At 41.1% G+C, this 22,133-nt stretch overlaps 1 protein-coding gene across 2 annotated transcripts; it reads left to right on the top strand.

Moving 5' to 3' along the window:
- Positions 1 to 752: 752 nt before the first annotated feature.
- Positions 753 to 21,899, top strand: alkal1 (ALK and LTK ligand 1). Of its 2 annotated transcripts, none has more exons than XM_062998247.1 (6): positions 753 to 835; positions 2,943 to 3,161; positions 9,068 to 9,121; positions 10,502 to 10,582; positions 17,493 to 17,566; positions 21,734 to 21,899. In XM_062998247.1, exons 2-5 carry the CDS (start codon positions 2,954 to 2,956, stop codon positions 17,555 to 17,557), a joined length of 408 nt encoding a protein of 135 aa, XP_062854317.1. In that variant the 5' UTR covers positions 753 to 835; positions 2,943 to 2,953; the 3' UTR covers positions 17,558 to 17,566; positions 21,734 to 21,899. The 2 variants fall into 2 exon arrangements, with proteins under 2 accessions (XP_062854317.1, XP_062854316.1); XM_062998246.1 differs by having other exon boundaries at positions 10,499 to 10,582.
- Positions 21,900 to 22,133: the final 234 nt, after the last annotated feature.

Genomic DNA, 22,133 nt, shown 5'->3' with positions numbered 1-22,133 from the left:
TATTGTCTGTTTTATCACCGTTTCAACCTACTCAGTGTGGCAGTGGGTCTGATTCACTGGGGAAAAGGTATACAACACCCCTGGACAGGTCACCAACAGTCCATCACCGGGCAAACACACACATTTACACTAGGTCAGTTTTTAGTATCTCCAATTAACCTGTCTTTGAACCCAGGACCCTCTTGCCATGAGACGACAGTGCTGCCCACCAAGGTTCTAACTCTGTAACATAGTGTTCACCTCTGAATGTATATGGTCAATTCCAAAGTGTGATTATCTTCTGTTAAGTACGGTAAAAGTCTATAGTATATTGGTCACCTCTAAAGTGTGATTGACACATTTGGATTAGAGTGGTCACTTCTGGAGGGTATATGGTGACATCTATAGTATATTGGTCATCTCCGGAGTGTGACTGTCACATTTGGAGTATAGTGTTCACTTCCGGTGTGTATATGATAACATCTATAGTATACTGGTCATCTCTAGAGTGTGATTGTCATCTTTGGAGTACAGTGGTCACTTCTGGAGAGTATATGATGACCTCCTGAGTGTGATTGACACATTTGGATTATAGTGGTCACTTCTGGAGTGTACACAGTCGAGGTGGAGTGTGAAGGGTCACCGAGTTGAAGCAAGAGGAGGAAAAAGTCACCGGGTCTGGAAGGATGTCTGCGTCTTGTGCCACCCACCCGGACTGTGATGGATTGTGTTACTTTGGGGAAGCTCGACACTTTGACGTATAAAACACGACGCGTGGTGAGGAGGAAGAAACGAGCAGCGAATTCGTTCACGCACAGACAGAAATAATCCCGCACCACCGACACAGACGCACCGGGTAAGTGCGCACTTTCTCATCCTCTGAGTTTAAAAGTTACAATGATAAACTTCTTTTATCTTTAGATTACAGCTTTTTTATTTAGATTTAGATGAGCAGCAGATACAGTGATGGATTGTTTTAGTGGAATTATTGTGCGCAGTTTTGTTTCAGCACCTAAACCGCTGATTTGCGCCAATTCGGATTTACAGAAAAACTGTCGATATGAACTGAATTTTGTTGACAGGTTTTATTGTCAATTATGTTTAACAAATTAAATCTTGTTAAATCGATGATTAAAGGCATATACTGAACACTTTATATTACTTATATTACACTATATTAAAAGTTCCGCAACTACTTTGCGTAATATTTAGATGAGTTATTAGGTTTATTCATATCATTATATTGCTTTTTAACGCAGCACAATCAGTAGCACTGTTGGAATATTGATTAAAATACTGTATAGGCATGAATCAATAATGAAATATTGGAGTAATTATCTTGATTATGTTCAGTAAAATTTAGTTTATAAATAGGAGTTTTAAATAAACTTTATCTACATTTGGATAAAGATGTAGGTTAAAAACACTAAAAGGTAAAAGTACATCCTGTGATGCATATCTGTTTATTCAAAAGTGCTTAATTGAACAAACTAGGTGTTAATTCAGTGCTGTTACGAGTTCATTAACATGATTAAAGGTTGTTTTTCTTTTGGATTTTGCCTAATTACTAAATGCCGCAAAAACCTATTTAACTAAAGTTATGTGATTATCTGGGATTATATTATGTCAGCACTAAATGTGCCATGTGCTAAAGTTCATATTTTGCTTAAATATTTACATCTCTTCCCTGTACAGTAGACCCTTGAGTTACGAATGTAATTGGTTCTGAAGGGCTGTTCTTAAGTCAAAATGTTTGTTAGTTAAACCTATTTTTCCCATAAGAAATAATGTAAACAGAATTAATCCGTGCCAGACCTCCCAAACCCCCCCCCCCCCTTACCTAATCTTTCTAATGTCTTAAATGGTCTTTTTTGTTATAAATACAAGTATATTCTCTATCTTAAATTATAGAATAGATAATACTGTAATAAACAATAATAAACAACAATACACAGTAGTACTGTACTGTACATAAAACACACATTTCATTTCAGTACAGTACGTGTGCTGTACCATACACCATAATACATTTCCTTCTTTTTATATAAAATGTATCTACCAGAAACAACAATAACTCTCATATTTCTCTATTATTTCCTTCTTTATTTCAGTAGTGTTGTATTTTGTAGGTGTAATTGCACGAAAGAAAGAATACTTTACTGAGCCGAATTCCTTCTTCTCTCTCACTCACTGTCCCCTCTGTCTGATACACAGTGACACCTACTGGCAGGAGTAATTATACAACAACGAACAGTAATAGATTTGTTCATTTTCTCACCACTGCGCTTACTCTGCACCTTATTTGGGGCCATTTTAATATTGAATTTTACAAAATATAAAGACAACACCGAAAAAACACTGTCCGCTGTCCGAATGTTTGCTCACTGTATATATATATACTGTATATATATATATATATATATATATATATATATATATATATATATATATATATATATATATACACCTGTATATATATATATATATAGAGAGAGAGAGAGAGAGAGAGAGAGAGAGGGAGAGAGAAAGAGAGAGAGAGAGAGATGCTCGGAGTCAACCTGTTTGTGACGTCACGTAATCCGAAATTTGTTCGTATGGTAAACCGTTCGTAACTCAAGGGTCTACTGTATATGGAATTTTGTTGGGGTTTCCAAACTTTGTGCATACACCTATATCAGTATACAAATAATACAAAAAAATATTTAAGAAGGAATAAATAATGACTGTGTGGGTTAAATTGCTGCCAGCATTGCTCAACAAGTGTATAAGCTTTAGCTTGTTTGATGGATTTGGGTCGTGGCACGTCTAGTGACCTCGATGTCAGATGTCTAGTTCCTTAATACAATGATTAATACTCAGCGCGATGTGGGAATACGGTGAGGTGTAACGCTATGGGATGTCGAACTTTCTGATCCAGATGTGTTCTGACTGGCTGCTTTTGTGTGTGTGTGTGTGTTTATCAGGCTGAAAAGCCATGCAGGCTGAGAAGAGATGGCACATACTGTTGGGTGTAATTCTTTTGCTCGTCACCTCCAGCCGGTGCTTGGACAGCAGAGAAGGGACGAACAAGGGCAAGCGAAATTTGCTGGACCTTCTAGTGCGTATCATCGAGGAGAGAGAAAGGATCAACTCACAAGAAAAATCCATCCATTTAGCCAGGCTGGATCACAGCAGGCCTGTAGGTAAGCTCATGAGATGATGATGAGGACGATGATGATGATGATGATATACACTGATCAGCCATAACATTAAAACCACCTCCTTGCTTCTACACTCTACTGTCCATTTTATCAGCTCCACTTACCATATAGAAGCACTTTGTGTCCTCCTGTTCTTCAATGGTCAGGACCCCCACAGGACCACCACAGAGCAGGTATTATTTAGGTGGTGGATGATTCTCAGCACTGCAGTGACACTGACATGGTGGTGGTGTGTTAGTGTGTGTTGTGCTGGTATGAGTGGATCAGACACAGCAGCACTGCTGGAGTTTTTAAATACCGTGTCCACTCACTGTCCACTCTATTAGACACTCCTACCTAGTTGGTCCACCTTGTAGATGTGAAGTCAGAGACGATCGCTCATCTATTGCTGCTGTTTGAGTCGGTCATCTTCTAGACCTTCATCAGTGGTCACAGGACGCTGCCCACGGGACGCTGTTGGCTGGATATTTTTGGTTGGTGGACTATTCTCAGTCCAGCAGTGACAGTAAGGTGTTTAAAAACTCCCATCAGCGCTGCTGTGTCTGATCCACTCAAACCAGCACAACACACACTAACACACCACCACCATGTCAGTGTCACTGCAGTGCTGAGGATGACCCACCATGTAAATAATACCTGCTCTGTGGTGGTCCTGTGGTGGTCCTGTGGGGAAGCATGCAGAGAAACAGATGGACTACAGTCAGTAATTGTAGAACTACAAAGTGCTTCTATATGGTAAGTGGAGCTGATTAAATTGACAGTGAGTGTAGAAACAAGGAGGTGGTTTTAATGTTATGGCTGATCGGTGTAACTTACAGTTAGACTTGTGAAAGACTTTCTCCAGAGTTCAGTACAGGTTAGAAGATCACGTCTGGTTCTTGGGTTTCTGGTTTTAATGGTTTGTGATGCATTTTGGCTTTTCCAGTTGGTTTCAAATGTAAATGTCTTAAAGGACTTACTGGCATGTCCATACATTAATGTGCAACTTCATTTAGCCATAAAACACTATGAGAACAACATTCATTAATGAAATAACATTGTCCAACATCAGCTTGGCTGGTACTCTGTCAACAAAACAATCAAATATATTGGTTAGCCAGTTAAGCTAGTTGAACACCATGCTTAAGTTCAGTAGCATGAGTCCAAACCCTTAAAGTTTCAACAAAAATACTATACCACAATCCAAGACATTCCAGAAGAGATGCACCCCGTACCATGATAGACGTCTTCTGCACTTTTTGCTGATAACATTATTAGTCTTTGGCACGGAGAACTCAGCACCTGTTTTTCTCAAAAAGAAGATAAACCGTGAAGTCATCTGACCACAGAACATGTTTTCGCTATTTTTTGGTCCATCTGAGATTAGCTCTGACCTAGCTTGGCAAACTCTGCTGCGTTTCTGCATCAGATTGATGTACGGCTTTCTTTATGCATAACATAGTTTCAGGTTGCATTTCTTGATGCTGTGGCTGCCTGCGCTGAGTGACGACGGTTTTCTAAAGTACTTTTAAGCTCATGTTTGTCACGATAGCTGGTGATGGATGGTTTCTCATGCAATGCCGTCACACACATACAGCAGTGTTTCCTGGCCTTGCACTGCTTAGACAGCACTAATCTCTGTCGAGAATTCTTTTCACAATATTATGTACATTAGATGGAAAATGTGTTTTTTTAACGGATTAAAGATGAAAGATTCTCCCATTAAGTTTACCACAAAGTGGCACAAGCTGTGGAACTTGGGCGGCTCAGGTGGCACAGCGGTAAAAACACACCCTGGAACCGGAACCTCAGAGCGGGGATCGGCATTGGTGGAGAGGAAGCGTGACGCAATCATGAGATTTGACGTGCTAAAAAGGGAGAAAAAGAGGAGAGAAAAAAGCATAAACAAAATGTATATACAGTATATCTAAAAACAGTGTTATGAACTTTTTAATATTATTTTGCCCCATCCCAACTTTTTTGAGTGTGTTGCAGTGATAGCTCAGTGGTTAAGGTACTGGACCAGTAATCAGAAGGTTGCCGGTTCAAGCCCCACCACCGCCAAGTTTCCACTGTTGGGCCCCTGAGCAAGGCCCTTAACCCTCAATTGCTCAAAAATTGTGTTCAGTCATAACTGTAAGTCGCTTTGGATAAAAATGTCTGCTAAATGCCGAAAATGTAAATGTTGCAGGCAACAAATGCTTCGATTTTTATAAAATACAATCAAATTAGTCCACCAAAACATTAAATGACATTTCTTATCGCATATTTGTCAGTTTGGGGGAATTAACCAAGCCCAGATTCTAGTCTTTTATGCAAGTAATAAATAAAACGTGTAAATAAAGAGCTCTCTAAAACCCTAAACATGTTGCAGAAGAAAAACTGCTCCCGCCAACATCTGCTTTTGGTATTTTTGAGTCAAATTAATAAAGAACAAAGGAAAACACACGTGAGGAGACGTTTCATAATCCAGCCAGGTCGTCATGTTCTGGATTCATGTTCCGGTCAGGCCAAAACTATACACACCCATCCTCTTATGTAAGGTTCAGGTGGAGGAAAACACGTATGGAGTCGTTCATAACGTCGCCCGATCTGTAGGTAATGTAGTACATAATGTAGCTAATGGGCCACTATTTCCTCGTTACTGTCAGAGCTGAACTGAGTTACGCAGGCGTGCGTTAATGCACTTTGTGTTGATGAAATACGCCGTGAATTAAGCGGCTGCTCAGATTAATTGGTAATAGAGGGTGAATTATGGCTCCGTCTGCAGAAAGCTATAATTAGCATCTGTACGGATTTGAGCATCTGACTGACGCTGATCGGCATTACAACACTGTGAGCGATAATCTGATTATAACAGGAAGTGCCGAGTGTTAGGACAGTGTGCCGGCTCTGATTACTCACCATTTAAAACATAAACGCAACCATATGCTCAAGCATACCGTTCAAAAACATGAGTGTTTAGAGGGGAACCGTCACATCTGGCCTTTTTTATAGCAGAAAAGACTTTATAATAAAAAAAAGCTGCATTATTTGTCCTCAAAACAAAAATCAAGCAGGCCAGGAACTATAATACATCGTATTCCACAAAGTAAGTGGACACCTGACCATGTGCTTGTTGAACTTTTTGGAATGTGTCTTTTGTGGCATTTGTGCCCATTCAGTCAAAAAACTGTCCCACGGTAGAAGAATAGATAGAATCCCTTTATTTGTCGTATATACACCGATCAGCCATAACATTAAAACCACCTCCTTGTTTCTACACTCACTGTCCATTTTATCAGCTCCACTTACCATATAGAAGCACTTTGTAGTTCTACAATTACTGACTGTAGTCCATCTGTTTCTCTGCATGCTTTGTTACCCCCTTTCATGCTGTTCTTCAATAGTCAGGACCCCCACAGGACCACCACAGAGCAGGTATTATTTAGGTGGTGGATGATTCTCAGCACTGCAGTGACACTGACATGGTGGTGGTGTGTTAGTGTGTGTTGTGCTGGTATGAGTGGATCAGACACAGCAGCGCTGATGGAGTTTTTTAAACACCTCACTGTCACTGCTGGACTGAGAATCGTCCACCAACCAAAAATATCCAGCCAACGGCGCCCCGTGGGCAGCATCCTGTGATCACTGATAAAAGTCTAGAAGATGAGCGACTCAAACAGCAGCAATAGATGAGCGATCGTCTCTGACTTTACATCTACAAGGTGGACCAAATAGGTAGGAGTGTCTAATAGAGTGGACAGTGAGTGGACACGGTATTTAAAAACTCCAGCAGTGCTGCTGTGTCTGATCCACTCATACCAGCACAACACACACTAACACACCACCACCATGTCCGTGTCACTGCAGTGCTGAGAATGATCCACCACCTAAATAATACCTGCTCTGTGGTGGTCCTGTGGGGGTCCTGACCATTGAAGAACAGCATGATGAAGAGAAATAGACAGACTACAGTCAGTAATTGTAGAACTACAAAGTGCTTCTATATGGTAAGTGGAGCTGATAAAATGGACAGTGAGTGTAGAGTGAGTTGGTATCCTGCAACTGGGTCCTAAATCTCCTAACCTTGCAGGTCCAGGGTTATGCATTCTCATGGGTGAGAGCACAAAGTTTAGCAGCTTTTCTCCTGTACAGTCAATGTTCTATCCTACAAACGATCCCAATTAATATTTGCGTTGTTCTCCACACTGTTAAGACACTTCTCAGTATGTATGTGTGTCTAGCCGTAGCTTTAAGGTTCAGTTTAAAAGCTTGTGTGGCTTCACAGCTGAACAGTTGTTGCTCCTTAACGTTTCCATTACAGGTTACCAAGCTGCTCGAGCGTGGCAGAAATATGCAGACCTGACAGCACTCTGTATGAAGATTGGCACCTGTTAGCATGGTTGTAGCTAAACTAGCTTTAGTGCAAAGCAGCTTTAGTATTGCTAACGTGTAATAAGTTAGGGCAGCTTTGTACTGGACCACCGAGCATTAACTTGACACCGTGAGGGATTAGGGAGGTGCCCCAGCCATGTGCAGATTTAAAGGGGGGCTGGGTTTACATCTGTTTATGAAACAGGCACCTGCACACCCTAACAGGTCATCCCGAAACGTTCGCTTCTGTCAGCGTAGCAGCATGTGTGTATGAAACGTGCTGCAGAATGAAGAACTTTGTGCATGCAGAACATTCTGTCTTCAGCAGAAGAACCATAAATCAAACGTCTGATGGCGTGTTTCTGCTGTGTTATTCATTTCGACCTCATGACAAGTAGGAGTGTAAAATATTGAGTGATACACAAATACACACTGTTTGCTCAAAAGTGTATGGACACCCCTCCCTAATCGTTCGGATGTTTTAGCTTCACAGTTTATAAAAGTTATGAATTTTATAAAATCAATGTGGCGACATTTTGTGGAAGGTTCTTCACTGTGTCTGCATGACTATGCCCTTTTGCACAAAGCAAGGACAATAAAACATACTTTGACAGGTTTGGTGTAACAAGCTCACCTGCTGTGGAGCTCGGTTGGCTGGCAAAGCGGGCATGGAGGCACAGATGACTGACATGTTGGTTTCTCTTAAGTGACGGTCACTGCATTTACATTTTCGGCATTTAGCAGACGCCTTAATCTGAAGCGACTTACATTACAGTATACAGTTGGAGCAATTGAGGATTAAGGGCCTTGTTCAAGGGCCCAACAGCAGCAACCTGACAGTGGTGGTGCCAGAACCAGCGACTTTCTGATTACTAGTCCAGTACCTTAACCACTGGCTCCCTGTTAAGCGTTTATTCGCTCCAGGTGGAAGTGTTTCTATTAATCAAGGTTTATTCCTCACCGATTTGCCAGCTCCTCTGTTGGCAACCTACTTTTCTATTAAAAGTGTGATGCTGGGCTCAGTCCAGTCCATCTGCTGGCATATGAGGCCAGCACAACTTTATCTCTTTCTGGGAACTTATCCAGTGCTGCAGCATAACAATGAAACCGCCATGGACAATCAAGCAGCTTCAGGCACAGCATGGCAGCCCTTTTCCGGAGTCACGATGGGCACAGGCTGTGCATGTTGGTGGGGTGGGGATGCCGCTCATACAGTGCCATCGTGGGCCTTGTAATACATATATGAGAACTTATCATATATGAGAACCAGACAGTTGTGGGAACCAAACCACTGCTTCCTGCCTCAGTTTTGTCCTGTTGCGCAATACCAGTTTGGCGATCTGGCCGATTCTTCTGTGCTTTCTGGTGACCCTTGTCACTCTTGCATGAAACTTTAGCACATTCATACGGAGAGTCCTGGTGTGCATTAACGATCATGCTAAGCTGCATGGCACGAACAGAATAAACGTTTTGCTTTACAGGAAATGATTCTCAGATCAGAATGTTGGTTTAAAATTGTGAAGAGTTTTTACAGTGTTTGTTTTTTCTTTCAGAGATCGTCCTGAGAGACGTCAGCATAAAGGACAAGTTCATAAAGCATTTCACAGGTAAAGAGCTCAGATTATTTTAACATTTATAAACTAGTACACTATTAAGTCTAGTTTTTATTTATAATCTCTAACGTGGGCAGCGTTGTGGCACAGCTGGCATAGTAGGAGCGAGCGTTCGTACTATTGTTTTTTATTAGTGGTTACTGTCTGTGAAGAGTTTGGTATGTGCTCCCCATGTTCATGTGAGTGTCCTGGGTTTTCTAGTTCTGATTGGTTGCTACCTGAAAATGCAAAAGTTTGATTAGTTGCTTCTTGAAAATGCATATATTCAATTGACTGCCCCCTGAAAATGCAGAAATGTAATTGGTTGCCCCTGACAATGCGTAAGGCTGATTGGTTGCCCCCAAAAATGCAGAAGGCGGAATGGTTGCTACCTGAAAAATGCAAAAGTTTGATTGGTTGCTCCTTGATAATCAAGAAGTTTGATTGATTGCCCTTGACAAAGCAGAAGTTTTATTAATTGCTACTTGAAAAATGCATAAGGCTGATTGGTTGCTCCCTGAAAATCCAGAAGGTTGATTGGTTGCCCCTGGAAAATGCAGAGGTTTGATTGGCTGCTTTTTGAAAATGCAGAAGTTTGATTGGCTGCTTTTTGAAAATGCAGAAGTTTGATTGGTTGGCCAATGAATAGACAGAAGATTGATTGGTTGCTACCTGAAAAATGCAGAAGTTTGATTGTTTGCATCTTAAAAATGCATAAGTGTGATTGGTTGCTTTTTGAAAATGCATAAATTTGATTGGTTGCTACCTGAAAAATGCAGAAGGTTGATTGGTTGCCCCTTGAAAATGTGTCACGATCAAGTGTCCACATACTTTTGGCCATTATGTGAAGCACTGTTTTAGGATGCCAACCAATCAGATGATCGGTTTTGTGCCTGTATGAATCTGATTGATGTTACTTTAAGGTGGAAGTGTCCAGGAGCAGCAACAGCTCAGTCCCCTTTATCTACTGTACATATAAAATCAGTGAGGACTGTAGAGCTCTTGCATTGTGCACCAGGTGTTATTTTTAAGCTGTTTATTCGTTCTCAGCTCTGAGCTCTGAGGTGGCTGCAGTAACGGGTGTAAAAATCCATTATCCAGCTAATGCACAGAGCCTGACGTGCTTTATTAAACCCCCGTGTGAAGCAGTAGCATGTGCTAATCTACTCTTTTGGGTCTTTGCACCACTGAAGCTGGGTGACTCGGTTTCTCTGAAAGCCGCTGACATCACAGCTGTCATCTCGACATGGACTTGAATTCACTAAACTGTATGATGATGTAGTCAGGCATGCAGAACTGACCTTACACATCTCCGTTTAAATGCTCTTCATCTGGAATAAAAAAATGAACTCGGAGTCGTAGTCTTGACTGAAAAATGTCTTTTCTTTTAAGCAGGACCAGTCAAGTTCTCGTCTGAGTGCAGGACACATTTCCACAGGATTTACCACAACACCAAGGACTGCGCCCAGCCAGCGTGTACGTATATGTTTGTTTTTTCTCCATACCCTGGTTAATTCATGTTGTTTGTTTCCCATCACATGAGGCTTCCTGTGGTGCAGTGGCTCGGTGGGTAGCGCTGTCGCCTCACAGGAAGAAGGTTCTGGGTTTGATTCCCAGTTGAAGCAGTCCGGGACCTTTTTGTGTGGAGTTTGCATGTTCTCCCCTTGTCTGTGTGGGTGTCCTCCGGGTGCTCCGATTTCCTCCCAAAGTCCAAAGACATGCAGGTTAATTGGAGCTATCTGTCCAGGGAGTTTTCTGCTAAAAATAATTCTTCAATAATATAAAGTCCAACAGTGTAAAAGCAATTGAGGGTTAAGGACCTTCCTCAGGGTCCTAACAGTATCAACTTGGCTAGAACTGGCAACCTTCTGACTGTTGGTCTAGTACCGTAACCACTGAGCTACCACTGCCACAACCGAACCGTGTGACCATACAAAGTATGCACAAACATGGAGGCATTAGCATCTATGTTATGCTTACAGCGTTTAGGTGGCACAGTGATACATTACACTAGCCCATTACCGCTGGGATCCAGGGTTCCAATCCCCAGCTGTGCTATCGGCCAGTCGGTCATGTACATACAGACATGATGGGCTGTGCCTGAGGGCAGGAGGGTCTTCACGGCCGGTGCTCTGTGATGAATTGACATCCTGTCTAGGGTGTGTTAATGCATTGCTCTTGTCCATTTGTCTGAAATAACCATGGAAGTGTCCACATGTGTCCGGTGTAGCCAGATTTTTCCCCACTGTGCAGTGGTTTTACTTTTACAGCTTGTGGTTCTGACAAATGCTGAGAATCAGCTTCTCCTAATGATCACTGGTCATAAGTTCTCTCTACTGCTAAAACAATCAACCTGTGGTCCAAAAGGACCTCTTCCTTATAAGAGGTTTAAATGGGAAGAAAAAAGCTTAGCTTGGACCACAGGTTGGTAATTTCTGCAGTACAGAGCACTTATGACCAATAATAATTAAGAATATACACCGACCAGGTATAACATTATGAGCACTGACAGGTGAAGTAAATAACACTGATTATCTCTTCATCACGGCACCTGTTAGTGGGGGGGATATATTAGGCAGCAAGTGAACATTTTATCCTCAAAGTTGATGTTAGAAGTGTGTGTAAGCAAGTTTGACGAGGGCCAAATTGTGATGGCTAGACGACTGGGTCAGAGCATCTCCAAAACTGCAGTGGATAGTATCTATCAAAAGTGGTCCAAGGAAGGAACAGTGGTAAACCGGCGACAGGGTCATGGGCGGCCAAGACTCATCGATGCACGTGGGGAGCGAAGGCTGGCCCGTGTGGTCCGATCCAACAGACGAGCTGAAGAAGTTCATGCTGGTTCTGATAGAAAGGTGTCAGAATACACAGAGCATCACAGTTTGTTGCGTATGGGGCGGCAAAAGGGGGACCAACACAATATTAGGAAGGTGGTCGGTGTATAAATAAATTGTTTTAGTACATTATGGTATGTTAGGCATTTTTCATTCTGTCTGATTCGTTTTCACTACAACATATCAAATAGTTCGTCTCATTGGAGGCGCTTTGCAAATCAGATTGAACTTTAAGCACCATAACAAGCGCTAAAATCGTGAGTCCACTCCGGGAAAAGTGCACGGTGCGCCACAATACATAGGAAACACAGCTTCCACAGCTGGAACAGAAGCGGTATTGCCACTTCTCATCATCTGAAAGCTTTTCAGGTGGTGTTGGGTGCAGCAGTTCAGGGCTCTTAACTGGAATCATCGGAACAGAGCGTGACTCTGGTGCTGAAATCAGCTGTGGTGTTTCCAGCTCTCATCTTTCATCTGGAAGAATTTAGATGTGAGAAAGCGAATCTCACGACACGCTGAAGCAACACTTGTAGTGAGAAGTTGCAGCGCTGGACCAGACAGAGATGGAGGTTCTAACGGTTGAGTCTGTTGTTGTTGTGTCAAATAGAAAATAGGACAAACAGCTTCTGTGGCTGCTTACGTTTCTTCTGCTGCCTCATACAGCCCAAGAGCTGGATTCACTGCGACCTTCTTGTTGGTGGTGTTAATGTTCTTGTCCCATTTAAGGTATTGTTGAATGATGGTACCCAGGAATTTCATGGGAGAAAGTGGTTCTGAAAGCGTGGTTGTCTTTCCAGCATCTTTAGAAATGAGACCCACCAGGGTGGTGTCATCAGCAAACTTAATGAGCCCAACTGAGTCACTAAAAGTGTTGTCATTGGTGTATCATGAGAAAAGCAGGGGAGAAAGCACACAACCTTGAGGAGCACCAGTGTTGAGAAAGAGCACGTCTGAGATGTGTTCACCCGCCCTAACACACTGCTTTTGTTGGACAGGAGGGTAGAAGAGATTGATATTTTACAGAAGGTGTTAACTAGTAGAGGCATTGATGCTTATATGTGATGCCGTGGTCCTATACATTCGCTCTCAAGCTCTATCTATAAAATCTAAAGCCTTGTTGACATGAACACAGACATGTTTTGATGGTTCATTATACACCGATCAGCCACAACATTAAAACCACCTCCTTGTACACTCACTGTCCATTTTATCAGCTCCACTTACCATAAAGACGCACTTTGTAGTTTTACAATTACTGACTGTAGTCCTGCCACCACCAGGTTTCCACTTTTGGGTCCCTGAGCAAGGCCCTTAACCCTCAATTGCTCATCGGGTTCCACTCATTGTGTAAATCGCTTTGGATAAAAGCGTCTGCTAAATGCTGAAAATGTAAATGTAGACCATCTGTTTCTCTACATACTGTTTAACCTGCTTTCACCCTGTTCTTCAATTTCACTCCAGGTATTATTTAGGTGGTGATGATTCTCAGCACTGCAGTGACATTGACATGGTGGTGGTGTTGCACACAGCAGCGCTGCTGGAGTTTTTAATACCATGTCCACTCACTGTCCACTCTATTAGACACTCCTACCTAGTTGGTCCACCTTGTAGATGTAAAGTCAGAGACGATCGCTCATCTATTGCTGCTGTTTGAGTCGGTCATCTTCTAGACCTTCATCAGTGGTCACAGGATGCTGCCCAGGGGGCGCTTTTGGCTGGTGGACTATTCTCAGTCTAGTAGTGACAGTAAGGTGTTAAAAACTCCAGCAGCGCTGCTGTGTCTGATCCACTCATACCAGCACAACACACACCAACACACCACCACCATGTCAGTGTCACTGCAGTGCTGAGAATGATCCACCACCTAAATAATACCTGCTCTGTGGTGGTCCTGTGGGGGTCCTGACCATTGAAGAACAGCATGAAAAGAGGCTAACAAAGCATGTTGAGAAACAGATGTACTACAGTCAGTAATTGTAGAACTACAAAGTGCTTCTATATGGTAAGTGGAGCTGATAAAATGGACAGTGAGTGTAGAAACAAGGAGGTGGTTTTAATGTTATGGCTGATCGGTGTAGATGTCCATGTTTACTGTTAGACGTAGGTTAACAGTTGACCCCTGAGAAGGCCCTTAACCCTCGGTTGGTTGTAGGTCGCTTTGGATAAAAAGCATCTGCTAAATGCCATAAACAGTTTCTTATTCCAGCTCATTACTGTAAATAAGTGAAAGTTACATATATTAATTAAGTTTATTAATATGTCAAGTCTTGGACACGATTGGGATCCCCAGCAGAGGCTGAGATAAATTGGGGAAAAATTGAAAAAATACATCTAATAAAATCTAATACTTCAATAAATACTTGTAATTTTTTGCATCTGTTTTAACAAATCATACAGTAATGTAAAAATAATAACAGATATTACGTTCCGCCCCAGTGTACTGCTATCTTTGGCATCATGGCTATGAAACTGTACTGTATTCTACCGCGTGGTCTCTGAGAATCAACGTGCCGTTTATTAGAAAGGATTTTTCTTTGCCCATCGTGGTTTGCTGATTTTTCGGGTGAACCGTGTACCGAGTGTGGCTCAGTGAGGTGGAATGCAGTAGGAGGAATTATTAGGTAATTTAGCGACCTCCACGACCTCTGCTTTGTTTATGAAAATGCCAGACGGCATCAATAATCATATTTCTGCTAAAACCATCTCGACATGGCATTGTGCAGCAACTCCCAGACTCCCTCTCCACCCATCTCAGGGAGTTTCCTATCCTACCTGTCCAGAAGCCAAGATAATCAAACAGATGAAGGTATTTAGTTTATGAAATAGCCGAGGAAAATAATTCATTTAAAATTAAAATGAAAAACAGGGTGAACCGGGAACAGATCAGGAGATCAGAAAGAAAACCTACAGCATGTCTGTCCTAAAAAGATTACACCTTTTATTAGGGTTCCAGATAACATGTAGCCACTGATTACTAATGGAATTATGTGAGGCAGGTGAGGCATTTATATATTTTGTTTATGCATTTTTTCTCCCCCTTTTTCTCCCTTTTAGCGCGTCCAATTCCCCCCCGACACGTGGGCAGCAGCCGTATGCATTTTGTCACCTACACTTTGACGAGTGCAATGCAGATCAGCACTGTGTACTGAGAGACACACCCTGACAGCTCTCTTTTCCCATCTCCGTGCAGGTGCCATCAGTCAGCCAGCAGAGGTCGTAATTGCATTAGTTATGAGAGAGAGACCCTATCCGTCTTAATCCCACCCCTATATGAACAACAGGCCAATCGTTGTTCATGTGGCCGCTCAGCCCAGCCAGCAGGCAGAGCTGAGACTCCAGCTCTGGTTCCAGCGTGTGTGTTTTTAACCACTGAGGCATTTAAACCCAACAACACTGTACCTGCTGTCAATAACAAGAGCATTTTATTGTTGACCCAGCACATTTTTTATATTTTCATTGTTCCTGTGTTCAAATCGTTCAGCTACCAGAAAGAGAAACAATTCCATATTAAAAGCATTAAAATCCCAGAACTGCTACATCCATGTACTATGTTAATTATTGCATGTCTTGTATCTATTAGAGATCTTGAACTTAAGGTCAGAAAGATCTGGACTCTTGTGAAATTCCTTTAAGGCAGCTGGAAATGTTGGAGATTTCCCAAACATCTCATTTGCTTTAATGACCAGATGTTATGAGAAAGACGATCCACCATCTGATGTTTGTACCTTTAAAATTTCGCTGCACATTTAACTGTAACTTAATAACTGCAGGTTTTATTGCTACTAAGTCTAATAATTTGAGATAAAATGGGGATAAACTTTTATTTATATATATACACCGATCAACCATAACATTAAAACCACCTCCTTGTTTCCATTTTATCAGCTCCACTTACCATATAGAAGCACTTTGTAGTTCTACAATTACTGACTGTAGTCCATCTGTTTCTCTACATGCTTTGTTAGCCCCCTTTCATGCTGTTCTTCAATGGTCAGGACCCCCACACTTGAGTGGTGGTGGTGTGTTAGTGTGTGTTGTGCTGGTATGAGTGGATCAGACACAGCAGCACTGCTGGAGCAGCACCTGCTCTGTGGTGGTCCTGTGGGGGTCCTGACCATTGAAGAACAGGGTGAAAGCAGGCTAAACAGGTATGTAGAGAAACAGATGGACTACAGTCAGTAATTGTAGAACCACAAAGTGCTTCTATATGGTAAGTGGAGCTGATAACATGGACAGTGTGTGTAGAAACAAGGAGGTGGTTTTAACGTTATGGCTGATCGGTTTATAATGCCCTTCATTATAGCCGTACTTGGGACCGGCACTAAGAGCACACTGTTAGGTGCACCTCCTAATGGCTAGGCTGTTTTGACCCCCCACTGGACACAAACGCCTGACCGGCCAATAACACTGATAGTGGCCTGGTCATCTTTACTGCTGCAAAATCACGTCACTGTTATCGACACCTCTGCATTCAGTACTTTGTTCAATCTTACACAGAGTTTTCTACACTCATTATTGTGAGTTGAGGATCTACACCAGGGAATCTGAGAGTCAGTGATTTACAGTGATTGTTGTTTTAAAGGAATTTCACATCATTTCAAGTAAAGAACCCTAAAAAGCTAAGATGAAAAGATAAGAATGACAGTGGAAAAATTTAAACTAATTATTTTAAGGGAAAACATTAAAACATTAAGAGGAACCGGTTATTGGTAATTGGATAGATCAAAATTGGTAGGAAAATGCATTAAAATGATCTCCTGCTACTTTATGAACTCCATACGCCCATGTATTATTAGATGGTCAGGTGTCCACATACTTTTGGCCACATTGTGAATGTATTGAGGTATATAGCATTTATTCTGCCATCATTCTGCTAATTAATTCTGTCTTATGTGTAAGTAACATTGATGTATGACTTTGTCTTCCCATATTAGAGCTTTAGGTTGCATTTCTTGATGCAGCGGCGGACTGTTTTAAGTGACAACAGTTTTCTGAATTACTCCATAGCTTGGTGGCTATACTTTGGGATTAGATTAGTAAAAAATTCGGGGGAAAATGCACCTCCTGCTACTTTATACAGTTCATGGGCCCATGTATCATTAGATGGTCAGATGTCCACATACTCTTGGCCATATAGTGAATGTATTGAGGTATATAGCGTTTGTTGTGGCATCACATTTTCAGACTTATTTTAGAGAACCTGTTTTCACTGCTCATAAGTCCAACAATAGGGTGCTTTTACCCTCCTCCCCCTTTTTTTTCCTTCAGTCTGTCCAATCAGGCATCACATTATGAATTTGTGTATATTTACTTATATATTAAAAGTCAAGTCATTGTTTGGGGGCACTCGGGTGGTGCATTGATCTAATAATGCGTGAGCTGAGATCTCAGGCTCTGGAGTCTGAATACAAGTTGGTGCTATCAACCTTGCCAAGTGTCCAAACAGGCTCAGTTGGCTGTGCCTGAGGGGAAACCATCCTGTAATTAGAATTAGCTGGTACTTGGTTCTAATGCAAGCAAAATAAATGACTGAAACTTCTTTTTCTTTTCAGACTATAAAAGATGTGCGAGGTTGCTGACGAGGCTAGCCATGAGCCCGCTGTGTGCTCAGCCATAGAAACCACATGTAAGTAACATTGATGTATAGATTTATGACTTCCCTTCACATATTAGAGCTTCAGGTTGCATTTCTTGATGCAGTGGTGGGCTGTGTTAAGTGACAACAGTTTTCTGAACTACTCCTGAGCTAGGTGGCTATACATACCACAGTAGCACGACAGTTTCTCATGCAGTGCTGTCTCAGGGCTTGAAGTCGTGCACATTCGGCAGATCCTGTATCTTTTGACAATATTACGTATGGTAGATGGTAAAAGACCTAAATTGTTTATAATCTTACATCAAGAGATGTTTCTGACAGGGCTAGCAATAGCCCGCTATGTGCTCAGCCATAGAAACCACTTGGTACACTTAGTCCAATATCTTAATTGCTGAGCTATCTATCATGCCCTTTGAAACCCTGCATTTTTTGCATTTCCATTACTGTCCCAACTTTTCCTGATTTGATGTTGTATTTTCACTTGCTCACTTACTCATTGTTGTGGGTCCAGAAACACAAATTGATGGTATTGAACAAAAACTTTTGTTCAAAGCGACTTATTGTAATTAATAACTGCCCCACCACCGCAGATTATTGCTGGTGGTGGGACTTTACCTTTACCTTAAGTCCATTACCTTAAACACTGGCCCACCACTGGCCTTTTTTCTTTGTTTTTGCATTTTTCATACTGTACCAATTCACTCATTCTTGTGGGTAAATGAGAATTTAGAGCCTTGCTCAGGGGCCTGACGGCGGCAAATTGGGGCTTGAACCGGCAACCTTGTGATTACTATTCCAGTAGCTTAACCACTAAGCTACCGCTGCCCTTTTTTGCATTTTCCATACTGTCCCAAATTAAGGGACTTACTTACTAATTGTTGTTGGACCAGAAACATTTTGACCTTTAGTGACAATTCAAGAAATTGAGACTTAGGAGTCTTGCTCAGGGGCCCACTGGTGGCAAATTGGGGCTTGAACCAGCAACCTCCTGATTACTAGTCCAGTTTCCCTGACCACTGCCCTAACTTTGTTCCAAAGTGTACTTTGGTATGACTAAATACAATTCAAGCAAATGAGGATCGAGAGTCTTGCTCAGGGGCCCAACGATGGCAGATTGGGGCTTGAACCGGCAACCTTCTGAATACTAGTCCAGTAGTTAAACCACTAAGCTACCGCTGCTTTTTTTGCATTTTCCAAACTTCATTGTTGTGGGACCAGAAACACATTTTGACCTTTAGTGACAATTCAACAAATTGAGGCTTGAGAGCCTTGCTCAGGGGCCCAACGATGGCATATTGGGGCTTAAACTGGCAACCTTCCGATTACTAGTTTAGTAGCTTAACTACTAAGCTACCGCTGCCCTTTTTTGCATTTTCCTTACTGTCCCAAATTGAGGGACTCATTTTGACCTTTAGCAACAATTCAACAAATTGAGGCTTAAGAGCCTTGCTCAGGGGCCCAACGGTGGCAAATTGGGGCTTGAACTGGCAACCTCCTGATTACCAGTCTGTTTAAAGTCTAGTTTGGAAGATCCTGGTGGAAATGGGAACCTGTTTACGAGACCTGAGCAGAAACCCAGAACATCACTTCAGTCTAGAAATTGTTTCCATCTTTGCGGTGACCCGAGCGTCAGAATGGCTGAACGTGAGAACAGATTCACGTGAAGTTCACGTCGTTCCTCACGTTCCTCTCTGTTCCTCACGTTCCTCTCTGTTCCTCACGTTCCTCTCTGTTCCTCACGTTCCTCTCTGTTCCTCACGTTCCTCTCTGTTCCTCACATTCCTCTCTGTTCCTGAACCTTCTACATATAAAGTGCTCAGTTGGCCGTGCTAGATGTGAGCGGTCAGTGAATTATCGATGGTTTAAACCGCTTCTCGTTCTTTTCACGCCTCCTTTTAAAAGTAAAAGAAATGAAGTGACTGAGTGGTCACTCCTGTGAGCTACACTACAGGGACAAAAGTATTCGGACACCCCTTTTAATTTTTGAATCCATGTGTTGCAGAGCCACATTAAAACTTTGCAGCAATAGTTTAGGGAAGGTCCTTTTCTGTTTTCAGTTGCCTGCACAGAGCCCTGAACAGCTTTGGAATGAACCTAAACATCAGTGCCCAGCCAATTAAAATGCTGTTATCTTTTCACTGAATGGGCACAAATTCCCACAGACATACTTCACAGTCTTGTGGGAGGCCTTTCCAGAAGAGCGACTATTGTTCTAAAAAGGTCACTAGTGTGAGTAGTTGTGTTCCAAAAACATCATATATACTAAAAAGTGTGCAAAATGTGATTTTCACTAATGGCGAGGCTACTACTTCAAGTGAACTGTGTAGGATTTTGTGTGCGGAATGAGAAACGTTAGCTTGGTTAGTTATCCTGAGGTAAATGTTAGCTAGGTTAGTTATCCTGAGGAAATGTTATGTAGGTTAGTTATCCTGAGGTAAATGTTAGCTTGGTTAGTTATCCTGAGGTAAATGTTAGATTGGTTAGTTATCCTGAGGTAAATGTTAGATTGGTTAGTTATCCTGAGGTAAATGTTAGATTGGTTAGTTATCCTGAGGTAAATGTTAGATTGGTTAGTTATCCTGAGGTAAATGTTAGCTATGTTAGTTATCCTGAAGTAAACATTAGTTAGAATAGTTATCTTGAATGAATGTTAGTTAGATGAGTTATTTTAGATTAGTTGTCCTGAGATACATTTTATTTTTATTTATTAAATAATTTTTTTTTTTATTTAACCAGGGAAATGTTATGTAGGTTAGTTATCCTGAGGTAAATGTTATGTAGGTTAGTTATCTTGAGATAAATGTTATGTATGTTAGTTATCCTGAGGTAAATGTTAGCTATGTTAGTTATCCTGAGGTAAATGTTATGTATGTTAGTTATCCTGAGGTAAATGTTATGTAGGTTGGTTATCCTGAGGTAAATGTTTTGTAGGTTAGTTATCCTGAGGTAAATGTTATGTAGATTAGTTATCCTGAGGTAAATGTTATGTAGGTTAGTTATCCTGAGGTAAATGTTATGTATGTTAGTTATCCTGAGGTAAATGTTAGCTATGTTAGTTATCCTGAGGTAAATGTTATGTATGTTAGTTATCCTGAGGTAAATGTTATGTAGGTTGGTTATCCTGAGGTAAATGTTATGTAGGTTAGTTATCCTGAGGTAAATGTTATGTATGTTAGTTATCCTGAGGTAAATGTTATGTAGGTTGGTTATCCTGAGGTAAATGTTATGTAGGTTAGTTATCCTGAGGTAAATGTTATGTAGGTTAGTTATCCTGAGGTAAATGTTATGTATGTTAGTTATCCTGAGGTAAATGTTATGTATGTTAGTTATCCTGAGGTAAATGTTATGTAGGTTGGTTATCCTGAGGTAAATGTTATGTAGGTTAGTTATCCTGAGATAAATGTTATGTATGTTAGTTATCCTGAGGTAAATGTTATGTATGTTAGTTATCCTGAGGTAAATGTTATGTAGGTTAGTTATCCTGAGGTAAATGTTATGTAGGTTAGTTATCCTGAGGTAAATGTTAGCTATGTTAGTTATCCTGAGGTAAATGTTATGTATGTTAGTTATCCTGAGGTAAATGTTATGTATGTTAGTTATCCTGAGGTAAATGTTATGTAGGTTAGTTATCCTGAGGTAAATGTTATGTAGATTAGTTATCCTGAGGTAAATGTTATGTATGTTAGTTATCCTGAGGTAAATGTTAGCTATGTTAGTTATCCTGAGGTAAATGTTATGTATGTTAGTTATCCTGAGGTAAATGTTATGTATTAGTTATCCTGAGGTAAATGTTATGTATGTTAGTTATCCTGAGGTAAATGTTATGTATGTTAGTTATCCTGAGGTAAATGTTAGCTATGTTAGGTATCCTGAGGTAAATAAAATCTAGGTTAGTTATCCTGAGGTAAATGTTATGTATGTTAGTAATCCTGATGTAGGTAAATGTTAGCTAGGTTAGTTATTCTGAGGTAGATGTTGACAAATAACATGTCTAGCCAAAAAATGACTTTAGAAAGCGAAGGAACGATTAAAGTCTACATGATGACACTGCAGGCCGTTCCAAATTAAGGCATTTAACCAACTGAAGTTCACTTTGCCGAGATCACGGGATTAGCATGTAGCAAATACAAGGCGCTGCTTAGCGACCCTGAACAGTACAGATAATGATTCTTATTTTCTTATTTTCTTGTGTAACAGGTGAGATCTACAGAAGACGGAGCTCCGTTCTCAAAGGAAGTGCCTTCCAGTCCCGGCGGTCTTTAGGTTTTTTCATTCGCTCCAGCAATGAAATGATGTTCAGATAAAATACTGAAACGTTTATGTTTTTTTTTTATATTGTTTATTTGTGTTTATATTAAAATGCTTTACGGATCGATATTGTTTTGTCGACCGGCTTTAACGCTGCTGCTTTTTATTTATTTCAGTGATTTGTAAATATTCAGACCTGATAATGAGATAATATATTTAAATGTTTACATGTATGTGTCTTTGCGAGCATCGTTGTCTTGAGTTTTTCCGTCTGGATTGTTTTATGAACGTGGACGTCGCAGAATATTGAGCTGCTTCTGATGCTGTTCCATTTTGTTCAACCTGGCAA

The sequence above is a fragment of the Trichomycterus rosablanca genome, chromosome 7, assembly GCF_030014385.1.
Source record: "Trichomycterus rosablanca isolate fTriRos1 chromosome 7, fTriRos1.hap1, whole genome shotgun sequence".
NCBI classification, from domain to species: domain Eukaryota; kingdom Metazoa; phylum Chordata; class Actinopteri; order Siluriformes; family Trichomycteridae; genus Trichomycterus; species Trichomycterus rosablanca.
This window is presented reverse-complemented; position numbering and strand designations above follow the sequence as displayed.